Raw genomic sequence first — 19,131 nt, forward strand, 5'->3', positions numbered from 1 at the left:
TAAAAAACCAAAATGAAGTGAAAGCAAGAGGCAGTGTTTTTATCAACGTTAGAATTTTCTGCAAGAGAAATGCTTACGGCATAATGACACAGCTCAAACATGTGGTAGAAAAAATACTATTTCAGTTAGCAGGTTTGGAATGTGCATTGGTTTACGAAGTAATTTGGGTGCATTGTTGCAAACTCTTACTGAAAGACTGGAAGAAAAATTAAAAAACAACAACAACAAAAATCCTTAATCTTTTCACTGCCTGATCTGCTTTACAAAAGGCAGATGAAAAAATCAAACTAAGCTGCTGTTAATGTTGACTTTTGGATGATAGGAAGCCAACCAAAGCAATTTGCTGAACTACATTACTGCTGCTTTATTTTTAAAGCACTTTCAATACTTGGAAGGCATGGCAGCTGTCATGATGTCATTTTGAATACCCAAATTGCATGCTCGTTCAGATGTGCCTCTCTGGTGGAGGTTTTTTTTTCAAAATTTCTGAGCTGCTTTGGATTTTATTAACTGAAGCACATCTATAACATAAAATAGGTCAATCCATGCTCTGGTATAGGCTGTTTGGCAGACCATTTAATAGCTGACTCTTTGCTTTTAATGGTTCTATTAATAAATAATAGAGGGTATAATAAAAATTAAGCTATTTCTCTAAAAGAAATATCAGTGAATATGGTGCATTTGTAAAGAAGGTTACATCTGTACTGCACACTTACATAAACTGGCTTTAAACAACCCAGCTTGAGCACTTGGGCAGTCAAATCTCGCAATCAGTGAAGGGTTATTTACCATTGTGAAAAATAGCTTAAATTATATCCTTCTAAACTCTAGCTTAGCTGCTGAAAACAGTCTAATTACTCCAGTATAATCTATTTCAAGCTAACTCAGGTATCTCCACAGTGATCTGCAATTAAAGGCATACCAAAAGTATTTTAGAAAAGTGATATGGTAAAATCGAATAAAACAGCGTGATTTTTTTAATTTTATTTTATTTTATTTTATTTTATTTTATTTTTTTTCTCTTTACAGCATTGGCACTGTGGCAGCAATTTGTTTAAAAATTAGACAGAATACAGCTGTGTATGTCACTAAAGGATGTAATATGTGCAAGTTCAGGCTAACTGAATGCAAAAGCAGACAAGTATTGACTTGCTGTTTAATTATAACATATTGCCCTGTTTGTCTCCTTTCAATTTCTACCCTAACAGTGAGTGCTTTAAAAGATTCAGGACAAATAGTAATTGCATATGCAGATATTCCTTTAATACTGCTAGATCTTCAAACAGTTGCTTGTTAATGGAACCTTAGCCCAACTCCTCAGCCTTCTTTGATCCAGAGATCACATGATATTTCTGATGCTGTTGTTAGTCAGCCCTAAAGTCCTGTCGCAACTGCTTTTCTTCTGGTATTTCCCTGTTTGAGCTGGAGCACTCTTGAATATCAAAAAGTGAAGAGGTACATCTGTATGTAAGGGAGAAAAGTGCCCTGATGGGTTCAGGTCAACAGGTCAAAAAAAGTGTGACTGCTGAAGTTGGTCTGCGTTTATTTTAACCAAGTTTTATCATTGTGAGTATCACCCAAATGTGAAGAGTTTAAGATATCCTTATTTGTTCCTTCATAAAGAAGGGACGTGTTTGGGAACTTCTAAAAATATGAAATCCTGCTGTTTCACTTTTTAGATACAGTGAGTGTCCAAAAGTGCAGTCCTTTTTCTGGCTAGTTTTGTTTAAAATCATAGAATCATAAAGTTTGGAAAAGACCTCTAAGATCATCCAGTCCAACCTTCTGCCCTACAACCCCTACCCATTTCTTTTGGGGTTGGGACTAACCAACTGCTCATTAAAATGGAAGCAACCCTGATTTTAGCAAGAGGTGTATAATGTGCATTTTTATTGGTAAATTTGCGTGTTCCTATATGTGTACAAAGCAGATAAGGCAAGGTGATTCTTTATGCACTACCACATGGGGTGAAGCTTTGATAAAAGTGCTACTGAATAACCCATCAATTTATTTTATTTTTGAATTGGGTATATTCATCATTGCCTAACTCTCATACAAATTGCATAGTACAAGCATAACCCGTTTAGTCTTGAACAGAACCCTTGATGTATTTTCAGAACTTTGCTTTGCCCCAGGTCAAAATGCTAATAATGGGATGTTTGAAGTCTTTTCAGACTGTTTAGTAATATTTTATCTGATAGTACAAAATCGACTTCAGTAATACCTTGCATACTCATTAGATCCTATTATTTTTTCCTGCATTAGGATCTGAATTTTGCTTCTCATTCATATGAAGAAGCTAATAAAGAGCTTAGTAGATGTGCATTTTAAAAATCTGGTAGAAAACATAAATTCTACAATCCAGGCAAATGCAAAGAAGCAAGACCAAGCACATCAATACTGTCAAGAGTTTTCTTTTCAATTTTCCAATTCCTGCACTTAGCCTGTAGGGAATTACTGAGCTATGTGATGCAGCTCTCTGTAGGTACCAGTACATCATAATTTCCTAAGGGATCCTTATATCTAATTTGGATTCTTACAAACTGAAAGCTTAGGTTTTTTAGGTGAATGAGGGAGATGCAACCTGACACAAGGTGATTCTCCTAATCTACCTATGTCTTTGAGACCCAAGAGACTTTTATAAGAACAAGGAGTAATATTAGTTTTATTTTTTACATACCCAGTTCATGCAGCTTCGCATTGTTGCATTGCAGCTTGCTAAAATTGTTGAACTCCAAGTTTCCAACTTAATAGCTCAGCTTTCTGTCTTTAGAGACTTGGATGTTATAAAAATGAAGCTAAATTGCTTGGGAGAGTTATCTGGCACTAACAAAAACGTAGGAACATGCTGCATACACTATTGTACCTGATCAGATTATTGTGTCCTGTCTTCAATAGGGACTGTAACAAAGAACTCAGAACCTATGGAAAGAAATTATAAAATAACCTGCCTATGAAGGAAGTATTCTCAAGTTCTCTTTGACATCATTTGTTGAAACATGGCCATTTATAAAGATAAAAGTAATAGCGGTAAAACATTTTATTTGAAATTTAATATGTTCTTATTTATTAATTAAACAACATAGCAATTTTATCAGTCTTAATGAAGCAGCTATTCCGGACTCAAGTTGGGTGATTTTCCCTCTGTATTTAGGAAGTAATAGCTTCTTAAATGTTGTTCTTAAACTGTTGATAATGACTTGAACAACAATTAAGTCAAAGTGGTAGCAGATAGTTGGAACAATCACCTTGGCTGTATTGCTCAGTGTATCTAGTACTTGTTGGTACAGTTTGGCTAGTTATAAAAATTAAGAACACAGAAAAAAATGCAAATGCTGAAATAGGGAAGGTAGTGAAAAACAGAGATGTGCAAGTCTCAAGGGTTCAGAGGCTGACAGATATCCCCTGGTTTGTATTTAGACTGTTACGAACACTCATTTTCTACTAACTTCCATCCGAAATTCTTCGGAGTACCATGAACTGCTCCAGCTGCTTTTCTTTCCAAAAGCAGTTCCCCTGCAGCAGATATGGGGTTTTTACACCATTCTTTTACAGTACCCTTATGCATTTTCTCATCCTTGATGGTGGCTCTAGGGCATCACTGATAGAAGAATGTGTGTTGTTTCATTGTCCTGGAGAGTTCAAGGACCTTTGGGTGAGAAGAGAGATGAGCAAAGGAGGAATCAAAGTGGTTTGGGATTACTTAATTTTTTTCAGAGCAGGTGGCTTATCTCAGAATGATTCTATTTTGCCTTTAAGCTTAAAATTACTCTAACCTTTGCAGTGATGGCCCAGGAGAATTTGGCTTGCTGTGCCATGCTGTTAGTGTCCTTCTCACCCAGCCTTCCCATGTAATGTCAGTATGGGTCTCCTCAAGGTACATTAGTGTCACTGTGAACAGTAATTGCAGTAGCAGGATGGAGTCTGAAATGTTGCTGTGTGCATCTGTTTATCTCTCCTGCTACACCAAGGCAAAACAAGAGGGTGAAAGCCTCCCCCGTTCTTGCGGAGCGTCACAGTGCACTGGTGACAGCTTTCCATTTAATTTGAAGGAATGGGGAGGCAGTTCTCCGCAGTGTACGTGGAAAAAATGTCAGAGTTGCTTAACTGAACAAGGTAGGAGAATGCTGGAAGTTTCTTCTGAGCCTCCACCAGGCTTATGGCAGCAGCTGCCATGTTGATCTTGTGGCAGGCTGCTCTTGTGCAGCAATCTGAACTTCCAACTTTGAATGACCAAGGTGGATAAACTTTGTCAGTTTTTGTTCAGTTATTTTTGTTTATCCTTCTGAAACGCTGCCTGATGGGGCTAAACTGCCTCTCTCTGTAATAAGTCTTAATAACAAACTATTAAGGCATGTATTGAATATGAGACTTTATTCATATTTGACTAGTTTTTTTCTTTACTAATAAAACGTGCTTATTGCAGAGATCAATCATTTGATTTCTACCGAAGTCCATTGAGATGGTACCTACAGTGGTTCTTTAAATAATTCTTATTCACTTATGTCCTTTTCATGCTAATTTACAATCTGAATAAGAAAACTTATTATTTCAGAAGATGGATTGGTTGGGTTTTGTCAGCCTTGCACAGTAGTCAGACCCAGGATAGGTCACCTTTCTAACAGTGTGTGATTGCATCCTAGAGAGACAAACACCTAAGAGGCAGTAAACAACTGTGGCAGTGAAGCAGAAGCAGTAGGCATGTTAGCAGTGAAGGAGGGTATTATAGCAAGAGGAAAGCTATGTTCTGTTATGGAATACATGACCAATATGGGAATATTTTGTTCATGAGTATTCACTCTTGGTTTGCAAAAGGACATCTTTCATCAGTATTTTAGAAGTTGTTTGCTACTTGTTTATTTTTGGATTTTCTATTATGACTGCTTCTCATCTAGCATACATGAAGGGTTTCTGACCATTCTGATTGCAAACTCTATTCATCTTCCAGTGATGAAGTTCCAACCCCGTAATGGCATGTTACCCAGGTGTACATCATATGCTTTCTTACAGTTTGGGATTTGCTGGCTAAAGAAAAGCCATTACATGCTAAAGCTAAATTCATAGAATCATAGAATGCATTGGGTTGTAAGGACCCTTTAAATGTCATCTAGTCATTTACATCAGGTTGCTCAGAGCCCTGTCCGGCCTGACTTTGAATGTCTCCAGGGATGGGGCCTCTACCATCTGTCTGGGAAGCCTGTTCCAGTGTCTCACTACCCTCACGCTAAAGAATTTCTTACTAATATCCAATGTAAATCTACCTTGCACTAGTTTAAGACCATTGGGTCATGGACTTGTAAGCAGTCCCTCCCCAGCTTTCTTATAAGCCCCCTCAGACACTGGAAGGTTTCTATTAGGCCTCCCCACAGTTTTCTCCTCTCCAGGCTGAACAACCCCAGCTCTCTTAGCCTGTCTTATAGGAGAAGTATTCCAATCCCTGGTCATTTTATGTCCCTTCTCTGGACCCAATCCAACAGATCCTTTGGTGAACTTTCACCAGAGCAGGGGGGCAGAATGACTTCTCTCTGCCTGCTGGCCAAACTTCTTTTAAGGCAGCCCAGGATGCAATTGGCCCTCTGGGCTTTGAGCGTAAATTGTTGGCTGATGTTGGCTGGTTTTTATCCATCAGAACCCCCAGTTCCCCAGAGGACTGCTCTCTATCACATCTTCACTTCCCAAAGCTCAAGTCAGTTGGTCTGGTTATTGGGATGCTGGCACATGCTGTGAAGTTCATCCACTTGGCCTAGATGCCCTCAGTAGAATTTTGGCTCCCTGGGTACCTCCCACTTATTAATTTGCAGAGGCACTATCAGCTTTTTTTTATCCAGTGGGACAGGTCTAATACCATGTGCCATATTGTTTCATGGAGAGTGGTTAAGCTGTATCTCTGTATGTATAGTAATACTGTTTACTGGCAGTTATTCTCAGAGCGATGTGAATGATAGCATTAATTATTATTATTATTATAGGAGTCAAGGCTGAGACTCAACTGGTACTAAGCAGTGTTACTTGATTAATTTCTTTCCTTTGTGCATTTGTCTCATTTGCATTTTTAAATTACAGTTCCTAAAGTGGTGATATATGTCACTGTAGGGCATCATTAGAAGATTTATATATGAGTTTTGGGCAGCAGGAAGAAGCCCAGAATTCTTATCAGCTGGTCAGGGATTTGCAGCTGTATTGAACTGATGTGAGATGAAGCTTCTTGAAAAGTCAGAGTGCTGTTAATATCTGATGAAACATGAAAGCTTAGTGGCTGGTAGTGGAATTATGCTGTATTCAGGGCTGTACAGTCAACAGTTTTTAACCTCAGTTAGATAGGCATTGTCAGACAGCAGTGACATGTAATTCCCAAAATAGTTTATCCACTGCAGGAAGTACATTTATGAACAGTTATATGAGCATGCCACAAGGTATGGTTGAGTAAGACTTTCAGGTTTTGAAGGAGTACATCACTGTAGGTTCACACTTTTGTCCTTGCAAATAACTGAGAGTAAAGAAGCAAATAAACAAAAATAAAAAAGCAAATACAAACAAATGAAAAATTAACCATAAATTTTATCAAATGAAGACGAGGGTTTGACCTGATGAGATCCTATTTCAGTGTTAGTTGTTAACTTGCCAAATTTTACTCTTGAGTTACAAACTGAAGCTTTTATTTTTGGTTTGATGGTATCTAGGTAGTGAGAAAATTTCTGTTCATAAAATCAAGTGAAATGCCTGTGTCATGTGTTCATTAATAATTGTATTATAATAATACAACATCCTCCAGGTAGAAGGGACTTCCAGAGTTGGCCTCAGATTACTTTGTGTGTGAGAGAAACAAATCAAATGAACAACCTTTGACAGGAGGTAGTCTGGCCTGTCCCAGAGATTTTAAACACTCAGTAAAATTAGTCTGTCATAGAGGACAGTACATTACCAAATGAAGCATCCCAGTCATTCAGCACTCTAAGCAGCTGTAGTGTAGGGCTAGTCAGTTTAAGAACCACTACGGAAAGCAATTCAGTTATAGCACCCTACTTGAAGCCTATTGTCTGAGTTAGAGATGTGGCTATTTAAGAAAAAAAAAGGGTCCTTCCATGCTAAATGCTAAACCTCTTGTGAAATAGTTTCTTTTAAAAAGAAAAAAAAATTGCTTTCCAACTTACTTTGCTGAGTAAGACTCATATGAAGACCTGTTTTTCCTCCTAAAATAATACTCGTATCCCAGTGTAAAATCTATAATATTGTAGAATTGAAAGAACAAGCTGCATCGTCTGCTTTGTTGATATTTTGTCAGTAGTCAGACTGACTACAGAGGGGAAGGTGGGCCAGGAAGCATGCAATGCCACACTTGGCCTCAGAGCCAAAAGGTGACATTACTGCTACTTCCCTAAAACCTGAGATGAGGATTCCAAAACTAGCTCCTGACATTGCTTGTTGATCATTCACAGCAGATCTTTCTTGGCAGCAGTGACATTAAGGCTTATAATAAATTCAGTGTGTGTTCCATATATAGGAAAATAGATGTAAATGACAGCACTTTGAGGGTTGTTTTCATGTTTTGCACTTTCTGCCCTGATCAAGGCCTGAAATGTGCATGTATATTTAGTAATACTTCTTAAAATGTAAATAGGAAGGAGGGAAGCACTTTCCAGAATACTTGCAAAATTTAAGGTAGGCTTCTTTATTTAATCCAATGCTAGCCATAATCATAGAATCATAGAATTTTCAGGGTTGGAAGTGACCTATAAGATCATTTATTTCCAACCCCCTGCCATGGGCAGGGACACCTCCCACTAGATCAGGTTGCTCAGAGCCCTATCCAGTCTGGCCTTGAACACTTCCAGGGATGGGGCTCCACCTCTCTGGGCAACCTGTTCCAGTGTCTTGCCACCCTCATGGTGAAGAACTTCTTCCTAGCTTCCAATCTAAGTTTGTCCTCCTCTAGTTTGAATCCATTCCTCCTAGTCCTGTCACTACCTGACATCCAAAAAGTCCCTCACCAGCTTTCTTGTTGGCTATATACAAGGGTAAAAACATAACTGAAATCATAGTGTGTTTGTGAGGGATGGCTTTATTAACTTCCCTTCATGACAAATTGAATTTGCTTTATTTAAATTGCTCACCGTGTTCCACACCACGTTAAGTCTTGAATCTATCAGGATGATTGTGAGAGACAGAGCTGGCAGGAACAATACACAGGAGAACTGCCTGTTAAAAAAGTGTACAGAACCATACAGAGAAAAAGGAATTGTATACAAATCTGAAACCTTCCCTTCTGCTGTAAGACATTTTTTAGAAACATTTCACAGCTTTATTAAGATACACAAAACTGCTGAATTATCAAATCTCAGATTACTCATTCAGACCAGGTTAATTAAAATTAATGTAATTCTGACTATATTCCCCTTGCTACCCATACCTGTACTGCATTGTAAGTTATGTTGAGATAGTTAAACCCAAGCTACCACACTGCAAACAGCTTTACAGCACCTCAGCACATATGCCAGCAAAGAACTGTTGTGGATATGCCCTGTTTTTCATCATTTTCTTTCTCTAGGACTCTGCCAAGCTTAAAGGCAGCTTAATGGGCTGAATAAGACCTTTCCTCCAAGCCAGTATATGCTTTATTTAATGTTCTTTTTGTATGTACATAGTAGTTTACGTTTCCAAACACTTTCCCATCATTAACTCCTTGGGCCCCATGGGTTTCATTGTAAATTAAATGCACTCAGCTGTGTGGCCAGGAGCTGAAACTGACTGGCACAAACAGTCCCTGTCTTTGATAGAAAAACCTTTGATTACAAGATGACCAAACCAATCTGTTGGGAATGGTCCCTAAACCATTTAAACGTCAAGGAGTGTCTGTGCCCAGGAATTAGTTGGGTAGGTGGTAGGGCCAGCAGCAGGCTGGCTTTGCTCCAGGGCGGGTGAGCGTGCTGTAGCCACTCCTCACCGAGGCATGGGGATGCACTTCCCAGAGCAGGTGCCCTGTAACATCCCTGGGAGGAGCTTGGGGAAACAGAATTGCTTCCAAAACAGCAACCTTGGTGGCTTATCCGGGTTCTCTTTGAGGAAGGTACCAGGTAGCAGCTGCTCACAATTAGGTAGCTGTAGTTACACACTGATGTACTCAAGTAAACAAAAGCCCTTTGCCAGTTGTGTGCTTGCTTCTGTATCCTGCCTTTGACTCTGGATATGCCAAATCCAGCTGTAAATTATGACTTATGTACTGGTACTGGTGGCAGAAATTCAGCTACAGTAGTTTCAGCTGTGCTTTTAGTCAATTTTCTCTTCATTCTTTTTGTAAATGGGATTTGCCCAAGGCCACTCTCAGCAGGTAGCCAGGGACAAGATCAGAATAAGCACATCTTCCTCAGTCTGACTTCAGGGAAGACAAGGATGCACATGCAGCTTCCTGGGCAGATTTGGTCCAAGACAACCTCTCATCTCTTCAGTTTTGTCTAGTGTTCACTTTGCAGACTACACACTAGTTGCTGTGCCCTGCCATGGAGATAACCAGAATTTAGTGCAGAATAACATTTAAGTAACTGGTAGTGAGCCTGTTGGGTGTTAAGAGGCTTAGATAAGTTCTAGTGTGGTGTCATTGTTTCGATGTGTGGCCCACCTCATTCTGGGAATGTCCTGGGAGGCTTTTCCAAGATGTAGTTAAACTGTTCAGTGGGGACTTGTGTTGATGTCTTTATTTTGTCAACTGCATGAGGAAGCTCCAGCGAAAATTGTGCCACAGTTTTTTCCTAGCTAGGTCCAGTTCCCTGCCGTGCTGCTGGGGCCCACTGTGGGGTCACTGGCATTTTGAGGGTGGGAATCTGGGAGCTCACCTGGCTGGGGGAGCTGGCTTCCTGCCTGGAGGGCTTAGCATCTCAGGGCATGGCTAGGCTCTGCTTGGATAGAAGGCACAAAATTTTCCTTGTTTTTTTCTAAAGGTTTTTATGTTTAGTTTTGTGGGGGGTTATTTTTGTTTTGTGTTGGGGTTTTTTGGTTGGGTTTTTCTGGTTTTTTGTTTTTGTGGTTTTTTGTTTTGATTTGGGGGTTGTTGTTTGTTTGGTTTGGTTTTGGATGGTTTTGTTTTGGTTTGGTTTCTGTTAACCCTAGCTGAGAGCTGCCTGCTTTTCCCTAGGCAGAGCTCTCGGAGCTGCTGCATGGGGCAGAGGAGGAGTTTCAGGACCTTATCTCTCACAGTGCCTGCGGTGTGAAAGGCTGCGGCATTTTCAGACAACACTGCTGCAGTCACTGATGTTGTTCTTTTAAGTGCTCTTTAAGTTCCATGCCTTTGAAGGGAAGGAAGTAACACTTGAGGACTTAGTGTTTTAATTTTGGATGATTGATTGTCAGGGTTGAGGGCGTTTGCTCAGTGAAGTAGAGTTTCTAACATACTTGTGTTTTTCTGTGCTCTTTTAATGAATGAGTATAATCTTCTAGTTCGACATCTTTGTGAATCTGGTTATTTCTGAAGCGTAAAGCTGATCTTTCATTTTAATATTTCTCCCCCTGCAGCCGACCTGAACAACGTCAGGTTCTCAGCATACAGGACTGCCATGAAACTCCGCAGGCTGCAGAAAGCCCTCTGCTGTAAGTATGTGCCTGTGCTTCACCTGCTGCCAGGAAGACTTGATGACCAACACATAAGTTTACTCACAATTCTCAGAAGCAGAAAAACCTCTTCCACACGTACCCCCAGCTCTACCCAGAGCGTGGAAACCTCTCATGTGAAAGGTCTTCTGCTGCTACCTGTTAGCGTCTCGTCTTAGAACAAACTGCTGGGTAATCTGCAGAGCTGGCAAGATCAGAGCAGCAAGTCAGAAACAAAAGCTAACATCCCCTGTGTATTTCTTGTCTTTACACATTTTACCTGGGTGGTTTCACTGTGCTTGTAAGTGGAGCCACATCTTGTGTCAGACACAGTTGTACAGCTTCAGACCAAAGATTGTAGTGTACTGGGAGCAGTGAGAGTTTGGGTGAAAAATCTCCCCAGAGCTAGAGTTGCTAATGTGTTAAATTGAATCTTGAACCCTGAGGGGCTGTTGCTGTGTATGAGATTATAACAATATACATTTATCCTCATTTTTCCCCAACTTGTGGTTGTGTTCAGAAGTCTCTCATCACCCATACATTAGTGGTGTGCATGTTCTAACATTTTAGTTCTCTCAACTCGTGTATGGTATTCTACCTGTCACTGGGGTTATGTTTCCTCTTCATTTTTTTGTAACCAGATAGCTAAATAATTTGCTTATAGTGTTTTGGTAATCCAGTCAGTTGCCAAAGTAAGTAGTTGATTAGGCAATACAATTTGGAGGGTTATTAAAACATTTTAGCAGTCATTATTTTGGCATTTAATTACAGGGTTAAATTTCCAACGCAGTTGCAAATGTCTCAACTGTTGATTTATCTCAAGGTTGGATTTGTGCTCACATGCTTTCTGGAACTGTGTCAAACCTTAGTGTTTTTGAGCATGTTTACTTTTAGGCTTATAAGCATGGGTAAATTCCACAAATGAACAGACTTAATTTCTGAATGGATAAAAAAATAAAAAAAAAAGAATAAAAGGGGGAAAAAAACCCCAGTAAGTAATGAGTCTTGTAACATAACAAATGCAATGACAAAGAATGAACTATGGTGATCAGGGACACAAACATCTTTCCATGGTGCAGCCCTCCTGCCACACTCATTGTGGAAAGGTAAAGAAACTGGAGTGATATTCAGGAAGCATTCATAATCTGTGCAGCACTGAAGTGAGGAACTAAAATTTTTGCAGTTACAGGTTTCTCTTGGTGGCAGTGCACAAGTGTAAGTTGTGACACATTTTTATGTCTGGAAGTGCAAATTTTTGCGTGTTCTTTTATCTGTATTATTCCCATTCCTCCTACTGAATAATTGTTGGGCATCACAGTGTGGAATTGCAATTATGCACTGAAGTCAGTTCATCTCTTGAGGTTACACTTAGGTAGATTTCTGAGAATGGATGGTTTCAGAGACAAGCAGTGGTGCTTACACTGATTACTTTAGTACATTCTTCATACTTGTATGTAAGGAGAAGTATTTAAGGAATTTGGTTAGCAGTCTCTGTTCTTACAAATATTTTTGCTTGGAGACACCATCATTGTATTTGTGTATTCTGTGTTTTCAGTGTTGCTTGTGAACTCAGTTTAATTAGATTTAAAACAAACCTCAAAAAATTCTTTTTCTGCAGTTTGGCAATAGTAGAAATAGAGTATAGTGCTGGATTTCAGGGCTCCTACACATAGGCAAAAATCACTAAATTGCACTTGCAGTAGTGTTGCTTTCAACTCTTTATTTCAGTTCTTAAAATGCAGGAGTTTAAATATATTTTAATATATTAAATTTAAATATATATATTTATTATATATTATTCTATATATTTAAATATATTCTAATATATTTAAATATATTCTTTTTTGCAACCTTCATAAAAAAGCAGAGTAGTTTTGTCTATTGAGGAACACTCCAAAGATGTGTGCACAATAGAAGGTCTGCAAAAGGGAAGGTACAGTCTATTTCTCACTGGCAGGAATAGAAACACTTTTAAAAATGAACTATACATAGACTTTCATTCTTTTCAGTTTGCAAGTCAGTCCAGTGAACATTAAGGTACTAGGATATTAAACCTAAAAAAGAATATGGAAAAATGGTAATTCTTAATAATAAATGCTTGTGTATTGTCTTGTCTTAGAAGAGTCTAGTTGTGTGACTTTATCACCCCAGCCTTCAAAATAATTTTGGGCATGCCAGGAGTAACTATTGCACCTTTTTTCTTTTCTTTTTTTTTTTTTTTTTTCTTTTTTTTTTTTTTTTTTTTTTTTTTTCTTTTTTTTCTTCTTTTCTTTTTTTTCTTTTTTTTCTTTTTTTTAAATTTATTTATTTATTTAAATGTATGGTTTCCTTTGATAGTCACATCAAAGCATGTTGAATTTCTTGTTTTACTACTTTTAAAAGATCTGATCTTCAAGTGCAAACCACATCTGAACGTTGTGATGTCAATAAAATGAGATGTATTCGCAAACTTCTTGGAGGTGCAGCAAAAAAAAATACTCAAGAACTTCCGTTAGGGTGCTTTTTCCCTTTAATTTTATGCAGGCTAAATTAAATGTATTTTTTAATGGACTGGCCAACAGCAGCAGGTTACAGAGGAGATGATCCTGCATTCTGGGAACACCATTAACACTTTTTATCACCAGCCATGTGTTGAGTTTTCCTTAAGTTCAGTATGTACCATCCTTTCTCCTGCCTGCTAATTGTGACTTCTGTCCTCCATTGGTTAGGTATTTCAAGTCATCTTTTATACTTTTTTCTGCAGTCTGGCCACAGGTTTAGTGTCTAGTTGCAAGCATCCAAAGGTTTTGTCTCTTGCCTTAGAGGCCAAATAAATATTTATGTAAATGACTTAGATTTCAGAATAAGCTAGAAGCTACTGCCCTCATGAATTTTGGAATGTTAAAGGGAAAAGACCAGTAGAGTGGCACAGGACCCACAGAAGTACAAAGCATAATGAGCTGGTTTTAATTTCAATTAAAGCTTTGCAAATCACTGCATGATGCTGAATATACAACTCCTCAATAAGTATCTGACTACTGGGACTTGTCTTTTGAAAGCTTGTCATTCATGGGACCTCCATATTTGCTTTCAGGGAAGAAATACACAATTCCTGGTTCTGGGAAAGGACCACATTTCTTTAATCTTGGTGGGAAAGATGCAGGAGGAGTTTAATGTGGCAAAGGCCAAAGCTCCTCTTCTCCCCATAAAAAAAAAAAAAAAAAAAGATGATGAACATGTGTTATTAACTTCAAGATAGAACAAGAGGTTGATGAAGAGTGGAGTAAGAGGCTTTTCAGAAGTTGCTGCTTATTAGTGGGAAAAGCTTTCACAAAGTGGAATGACCCATGTTTAGCAGTAGCTGCATATGTAATTAAGCTGCCACTCAGATGCCTGAGGGGTTCATTTAATTACCGTTGATTCGTAGTCTCAAAGGAATCAAGAGTTCAGCCTAAAGCTTGGAGTTAAAGGTGCTGAGAAGGCAGTGCTTTATTTCCAATTTGGCTACTAAATGATTAAGAAGAAAAGTATCTTTCTGAGACTCTTAGGGATAAGTCTGATAAGTATGTTTTTGTGCTATGTAACATTGACCTTAGAATAGCTGTATTTTATATGCTAGTAGGCTAAACATAATATTCCAAAAGATTCTTGTAATAAATACTTATATGATAATGTGAAAAAAGTAAAATTCCACTAAAACCCTGCACAAAGTTAAAATCATTGGTGTAATAATGGGAATACTATTCCAAGCTTTCCTTATTCACTCTAGCACTGAGTATGTCAGGCCAACAGGATGAATTTTTCAGAAGTGCTTAAGGGATTTTGTAGAAGTCCTTATTGATTTCCAGTGAAATATAATGCGTCTGCCACTTTTTAGCAATTATGAAAACCCAGTGTATGGTCCATGCAGCATTACCAAGAGCCCCATGTGCAGCTGAAGTACTTTTTATCTCCACTAGTTCATGAAAGGGTCACTTTCAGCCTTGGTAAAACAGGATACTCAAGGGTGAATTTGGCAAATGTGCCCTTAAGCTGGATCAAGTTCTAAAAAAAAATCCTGTACGGGTTTCTGCATTTAACCTCTGCACAATTTTTTATGTTACCAAGCACTGTTGCTTATGAGGATTCAATAAAAGCACATTGGCAGCAGGAAGATCTGTGTCAATAATCTAATTTTTCTGATTTCTTTCGTTCTTATTCCTGTTTTACTATGTAAGCCAGCATCCATAACTCTCTGATTTGGTCGTCTCCAAAATGTGATGTTGGTGTTAGTCTGCAGAAATGGAAGTTAAATCAGTTTTTTAAATGTCCATGACAACTTTTGTGTATTGACTGTTAAATTTAAATGTGCATTACCCCACAATGTGATAGAGGTGCAGTGTTAATATTCTGCTTAATTAAAAATGGATAAAATTCAGTAACAAATACTGAAAGAGGTAATTTAATTTTTCCGAAACCATTTTTTTTAGCCCAGTCCTCACAAGAAGAAAAATGACAGAGGTTAATCCCAGCTCAGCTGCGATTTGTTTGCATATTTCTTGTGGTGTTTGGTTTGGTTTGATTGCTTCACTTCTGTAAGAAATGGATGGCAGGTCTCAGGAAAACTGATGACATGTACTATGTTTAGAGCACATTTGGTGAATGCAGTAGTCAAATGTTATCCTATCTGTAGGAACTTAAGGCATGAAATATGCTATTTTTCACTTACATAGTGATTTATGTGTAATATTTCCATAGGATCCAATAGCATAATAGTTACTTTGCAGCTTACAAAATGAACCAGATTTATAAAGTCTGCCCCTTTAAGACCACAGGTGAATGAACAGTGCACCTGTAGGAAACTTGAAAGCAGTCCTGCATGTGACTTTCAGAGGACATAAAATGCCTGCTCACCAGGTGCATAAGCCAAGTCAATGGTTCTGTTTATTTTTTTGGTTATAGGTAATACAACCACTGCTTCTATTCAGCCTCTGTTGCGTTGTTTGAGGGTTTTTTTTTATTATTTTAACAGTGGATCTCCTGAGTCTGTCTGCTGCATGTGATGCCTTGGACCAGCACAACCTCAAACAAAACGACCAGCCGATGGATATCCTGCAGATCATTAACTGCTTGACCACCATTTATGATCGACTGGAACAAGAGCACAATAACCTGGTCAATGTTCCTCTCTGCGTGGACATGTGCCTCAACTGGCTGCTGAATGTCTATGACACGTATGTGTGGGGGTCCTGAACATGGGGTGCTCGGGAGCTTCCCTAGCAGCACAAAGGGAAGGAGGAAGGGATAATGAGCCATCTGCCTCATTATAAACACGAGTGACTTGAAACTGAAAAAAAACTAGAAGATGAAGTGAAAGTGTAATAAACCTAATGGTTTAATGGCTGAATTAATTTAGCTGAATCAATACAGCCCTCGCTTAGGCTTACAAGCCTAGCTTTATTAAGCTAAGCAATGAGAAGTTTGGAAAACAGAACTTTTGGAACAGTTTTTCTGGGATTACTGGTAATAGTTTTGCGTGACTACTGAAATTTATTTAGATAAATAAATTAAAGGGAAATATCAAGGAGCAAAAATATGAACAATATCATATAGACTCTTGCATATGTCTGTGCTTTCAGATGTTAAACCTTTTCAGAGCCATCCATTTTCTGTGTTTTTCAATCTACAATTTCTTCCATCCAAAGGCAGAAGAGGCTCATCTCTTATCCAATGTGGTTACAGCCCTTAGGAGACAGGAATTTGGGGAATACTTTATCTATAATTGAATTTTTAAAAGTGTACCTGCAATTTTAAATATAAAAGAGTAGATTCGTCTTAAGAAAATTTATGAGTGTTCCTATTCAGTGAGTTAATGATGTTGCTCATAAGGTATAGACAAATTCCAACATACGATCATAATTTTAGAATAAACCATTATTTATGTGTTTGGTGAATTTAGTGAAAAAAATGGTGATGGAAGTGTTTGTTTGTGTTTTTAAGGTTCTTATCAGCCACCTTCAGCCAGACATGCTCATTACTGTAGCAGAGTAAACATTTGCCTATAGAAATGGCAGGACATGGGTTAATTGTATTTGCATTAACATTTTAACGGTATAGAAGTACCATAACCTTGTTCTTCCATCTCTCCTTCATCACAGCAGCTTCAATGATCACCTACCAAAAAAGCCCCACATATTTGTACTGAGTCTTTTCCTGCAGAATCACCCTTGGAAAAACCAGTTGCTTGCTTATACCATACTCTCTGCATCAGCTGCAATATCCTGTGAAATGCATTACCCAGCTTACATTATGTTTCTGTTTAGTTTACTGGGTATGGGGCTGTATTCATTCAAGTGCCAGGTTTTACTGCTCTAATCTGTTTTGGCTTCTGCAGAACTCTGACCCACTTCTCAGTTATCATCAACCAGAAATTACACACATACAAAGATAACCGGTTAGCTAGGATCTGTTAATCCAGATCATTCCACAGATTTCTCCTAAACTGGATTGTGAGGTTGAGATTTGCTATGTCCAGTCTAGTTTCCTTTATTTTGCGCTGTGCTGAAAGTAGAAACATTAGAAATTATAATTGGCGGCCTCCAGTCCATTCCCTAGGTATGCCAGGGAACTGTATAGTGCAGAATACAATGAAACATAGAGGTGTTTTTTGTGAGAAGAAAGCTTGTAGCTATTTTGCTGAAATTCAGGTTTGAATTATTCTGATAAGAGAGGTGACCTTGGGGTTATATGTGTTTGGTTCTCATTGTATACTTAATAGGCAGAGATCAACTGAAGTGCATAGCTGTACTGGAGACGTTTAATTAAATGTACTGAATCTTTACTTTTCTTATAATTGAAAACTGTCGTTTGTGAAGATACTAATCAAATTTGCAGTCAATGAGTGATCTAATTATGGGCACAGCTCTGTAAATCCAACACATTTCAGATTTGTTTTAATTGATCAGTCACTCATGCTCATTTGCAGTAGCATGCTAAATTATTGGTTTGACTTGGGAGGAGAGGACAGTGAACGGAACAACTCTTGATTCCTGCAAGTTTCAATTTAATATGCCTTGCTGGGAAATCATCATTCTACATTCTTCTCCTATATAATTTGCATGAGCCTGATATTCATCAGCAGGAGTTTCTGAGGGCACAGATGATAATTAATTTGGAAAAGATGTGAGGGAGAGAAATATGTGGGTTTGCAGTGTGGAAAGCACAGGTAAAATAAGAAAAAATGCTTATTTTTGATGGAAAATGTGAGATTCTTTAGTAAAAGGCTGCAAATTTTAAATTTGGATTTTCCCACCCATTTCTATCTGTGAGCAGCGTGTGAGCAGGGCACCACTGGCTCCTACAAAGCTTTTGTGGGATTAAAAAGACAATATGCATCTTTGCTGAACAGTGAAACCTGATGCATGACTGAGACAAGTCTATACATGATTTCACTTTTTCCAGAGATGCTCTTACTGGTGATACTTCAAAACTGTTGATGACTGCTTCAGAAAAGTCATTTTTAGGCACTGACTTCCTGTGTTGTCTATGTCTCTGTAGTAGACATTATATATTTGAAATGTTATCAGTAGCAGTCTTGGGGGAGGTCAGCAGCTGGAAGTAAATTGATATAAACCAGATGACAGAGAAGATGTGGAGGTTTGTCACTGTATCACCTGCAATGCAGAGGAGAATGTGCTCTCCCCAATCCAGTCAAAAAGCAAGTGATGGGGTGGGCACGTTACAGGGCAGGAGTGAACATGAGGGAAAGGCTGACCAGAGGCAGCATGGGGAGTGATGTGGAGCTGTACCAGCCCCCTGGCACTGTGCAGGACAGGGGTGAGTGCTGTAGGAGCTCACTGTCCTGTGGATGGTGTAAGTGCAGCCTGCTTGCCTTCTCATGATTTCTAGGCAAGCTTCATCATTCATCTGAGTGTCCTGCAAGTCCCTCTGTGCACTGCAGGCAGAGGCTGTTTTCTCATGCCTGGATCTCTATTGCCTTCTCAGAACAAGTCAGGTCAGGACCTGCAGACAGTAAGCAAAGGCTTTCCAAAAAAATGACTGCTACATCACATATATCATTTAAGTGAAGTTATATTGTCTTTGGCACGAGGGATGGCTTCCTATTCCAACAGGGAGCTCATCTTCTTTGAGAATAGCAGTAGTTTATGGGAAAGCCTTTTCCAAGTAAACGTAGGGTAAAGATTGCTTATTCTCACTTTAGTCATTAAAAAGGAGATGAGTAATTTTTTTCTGAACAAGACCATTTCTGGTTGAATTAAAGCAAAAGCACAATCCAAGTTGCCTATGGAGAACAACCACAGTTTATATTTGATTTCTAGCTTTTCAAATATCTAGCCACTGTGTGCAGTGCAACATAGTTCTTTGTGGGGCTTCATTTTTGATGACTGCTGTACTGTGGTGAACTGTGTTACAGTAAAGAAATTATGAAATGAATGGATCATATCATCAGCCCGTTTTTCTTTTTCTTTAGGGGCCGAACAGGAAGGATCCGTGTCTTATCTTTCAAAACTGGTGTTGTATCCCTTTGTAAAGCACATCTGGAAGATAAATATAGATGTAAGTAAATGTAATTCT

At 38.6% G+C, this 19,131-nt stretch overlaps 1 protein-coding gene across 9 annotated transcripts in view; it reads left to right on the forward strand.

Annotated features, from left to right (window-relative positions):
* The window catches only part of DMD (dystrophin), a 950,620-nt gene that overhangs the window by 875,233 nt on the left and 56,256 nt on the right, over nucleotides 1-19,131 (forward strand). For all 9 annotated transcript variants that reach the window (XM_030448312.1, XM_030448319.1, XM_030448327.1 and 6 more), the window contains 3 exons: nucleotides 10,504-10,578; nucleotides 15,569-15,770; nucleotides 19,028-19,113. In XM_030448312.1, coding sequence (XP_030304172.1) covers nucleotides 10,504-10,578; nucleotides 15,569-15,770; nucleotides 19,028-19,113 — 363 coding nt within the window. The remainder of the gene's footprint in view (nucleotides 1-10,503; nucleotides 10,579-15,568; nucleotides 15,771-19,027; nucleotides 19,114-19,131) is intronic.

Source organism: Calypte anna, chromosome 1, assembly GCF_003957555.1.
Source record: "Calypte anna isolate BGI_N300 chromosome 1, bCalAnn1_v1.p, whole genome shotgun sequence".
Classification (NCBI taxonomy): domain Eukaryota; kingdom Metazoa; phylum Chordata; class Aves; order Apodiformes; family Trochilidae; genus Calypte; species Calypte anna.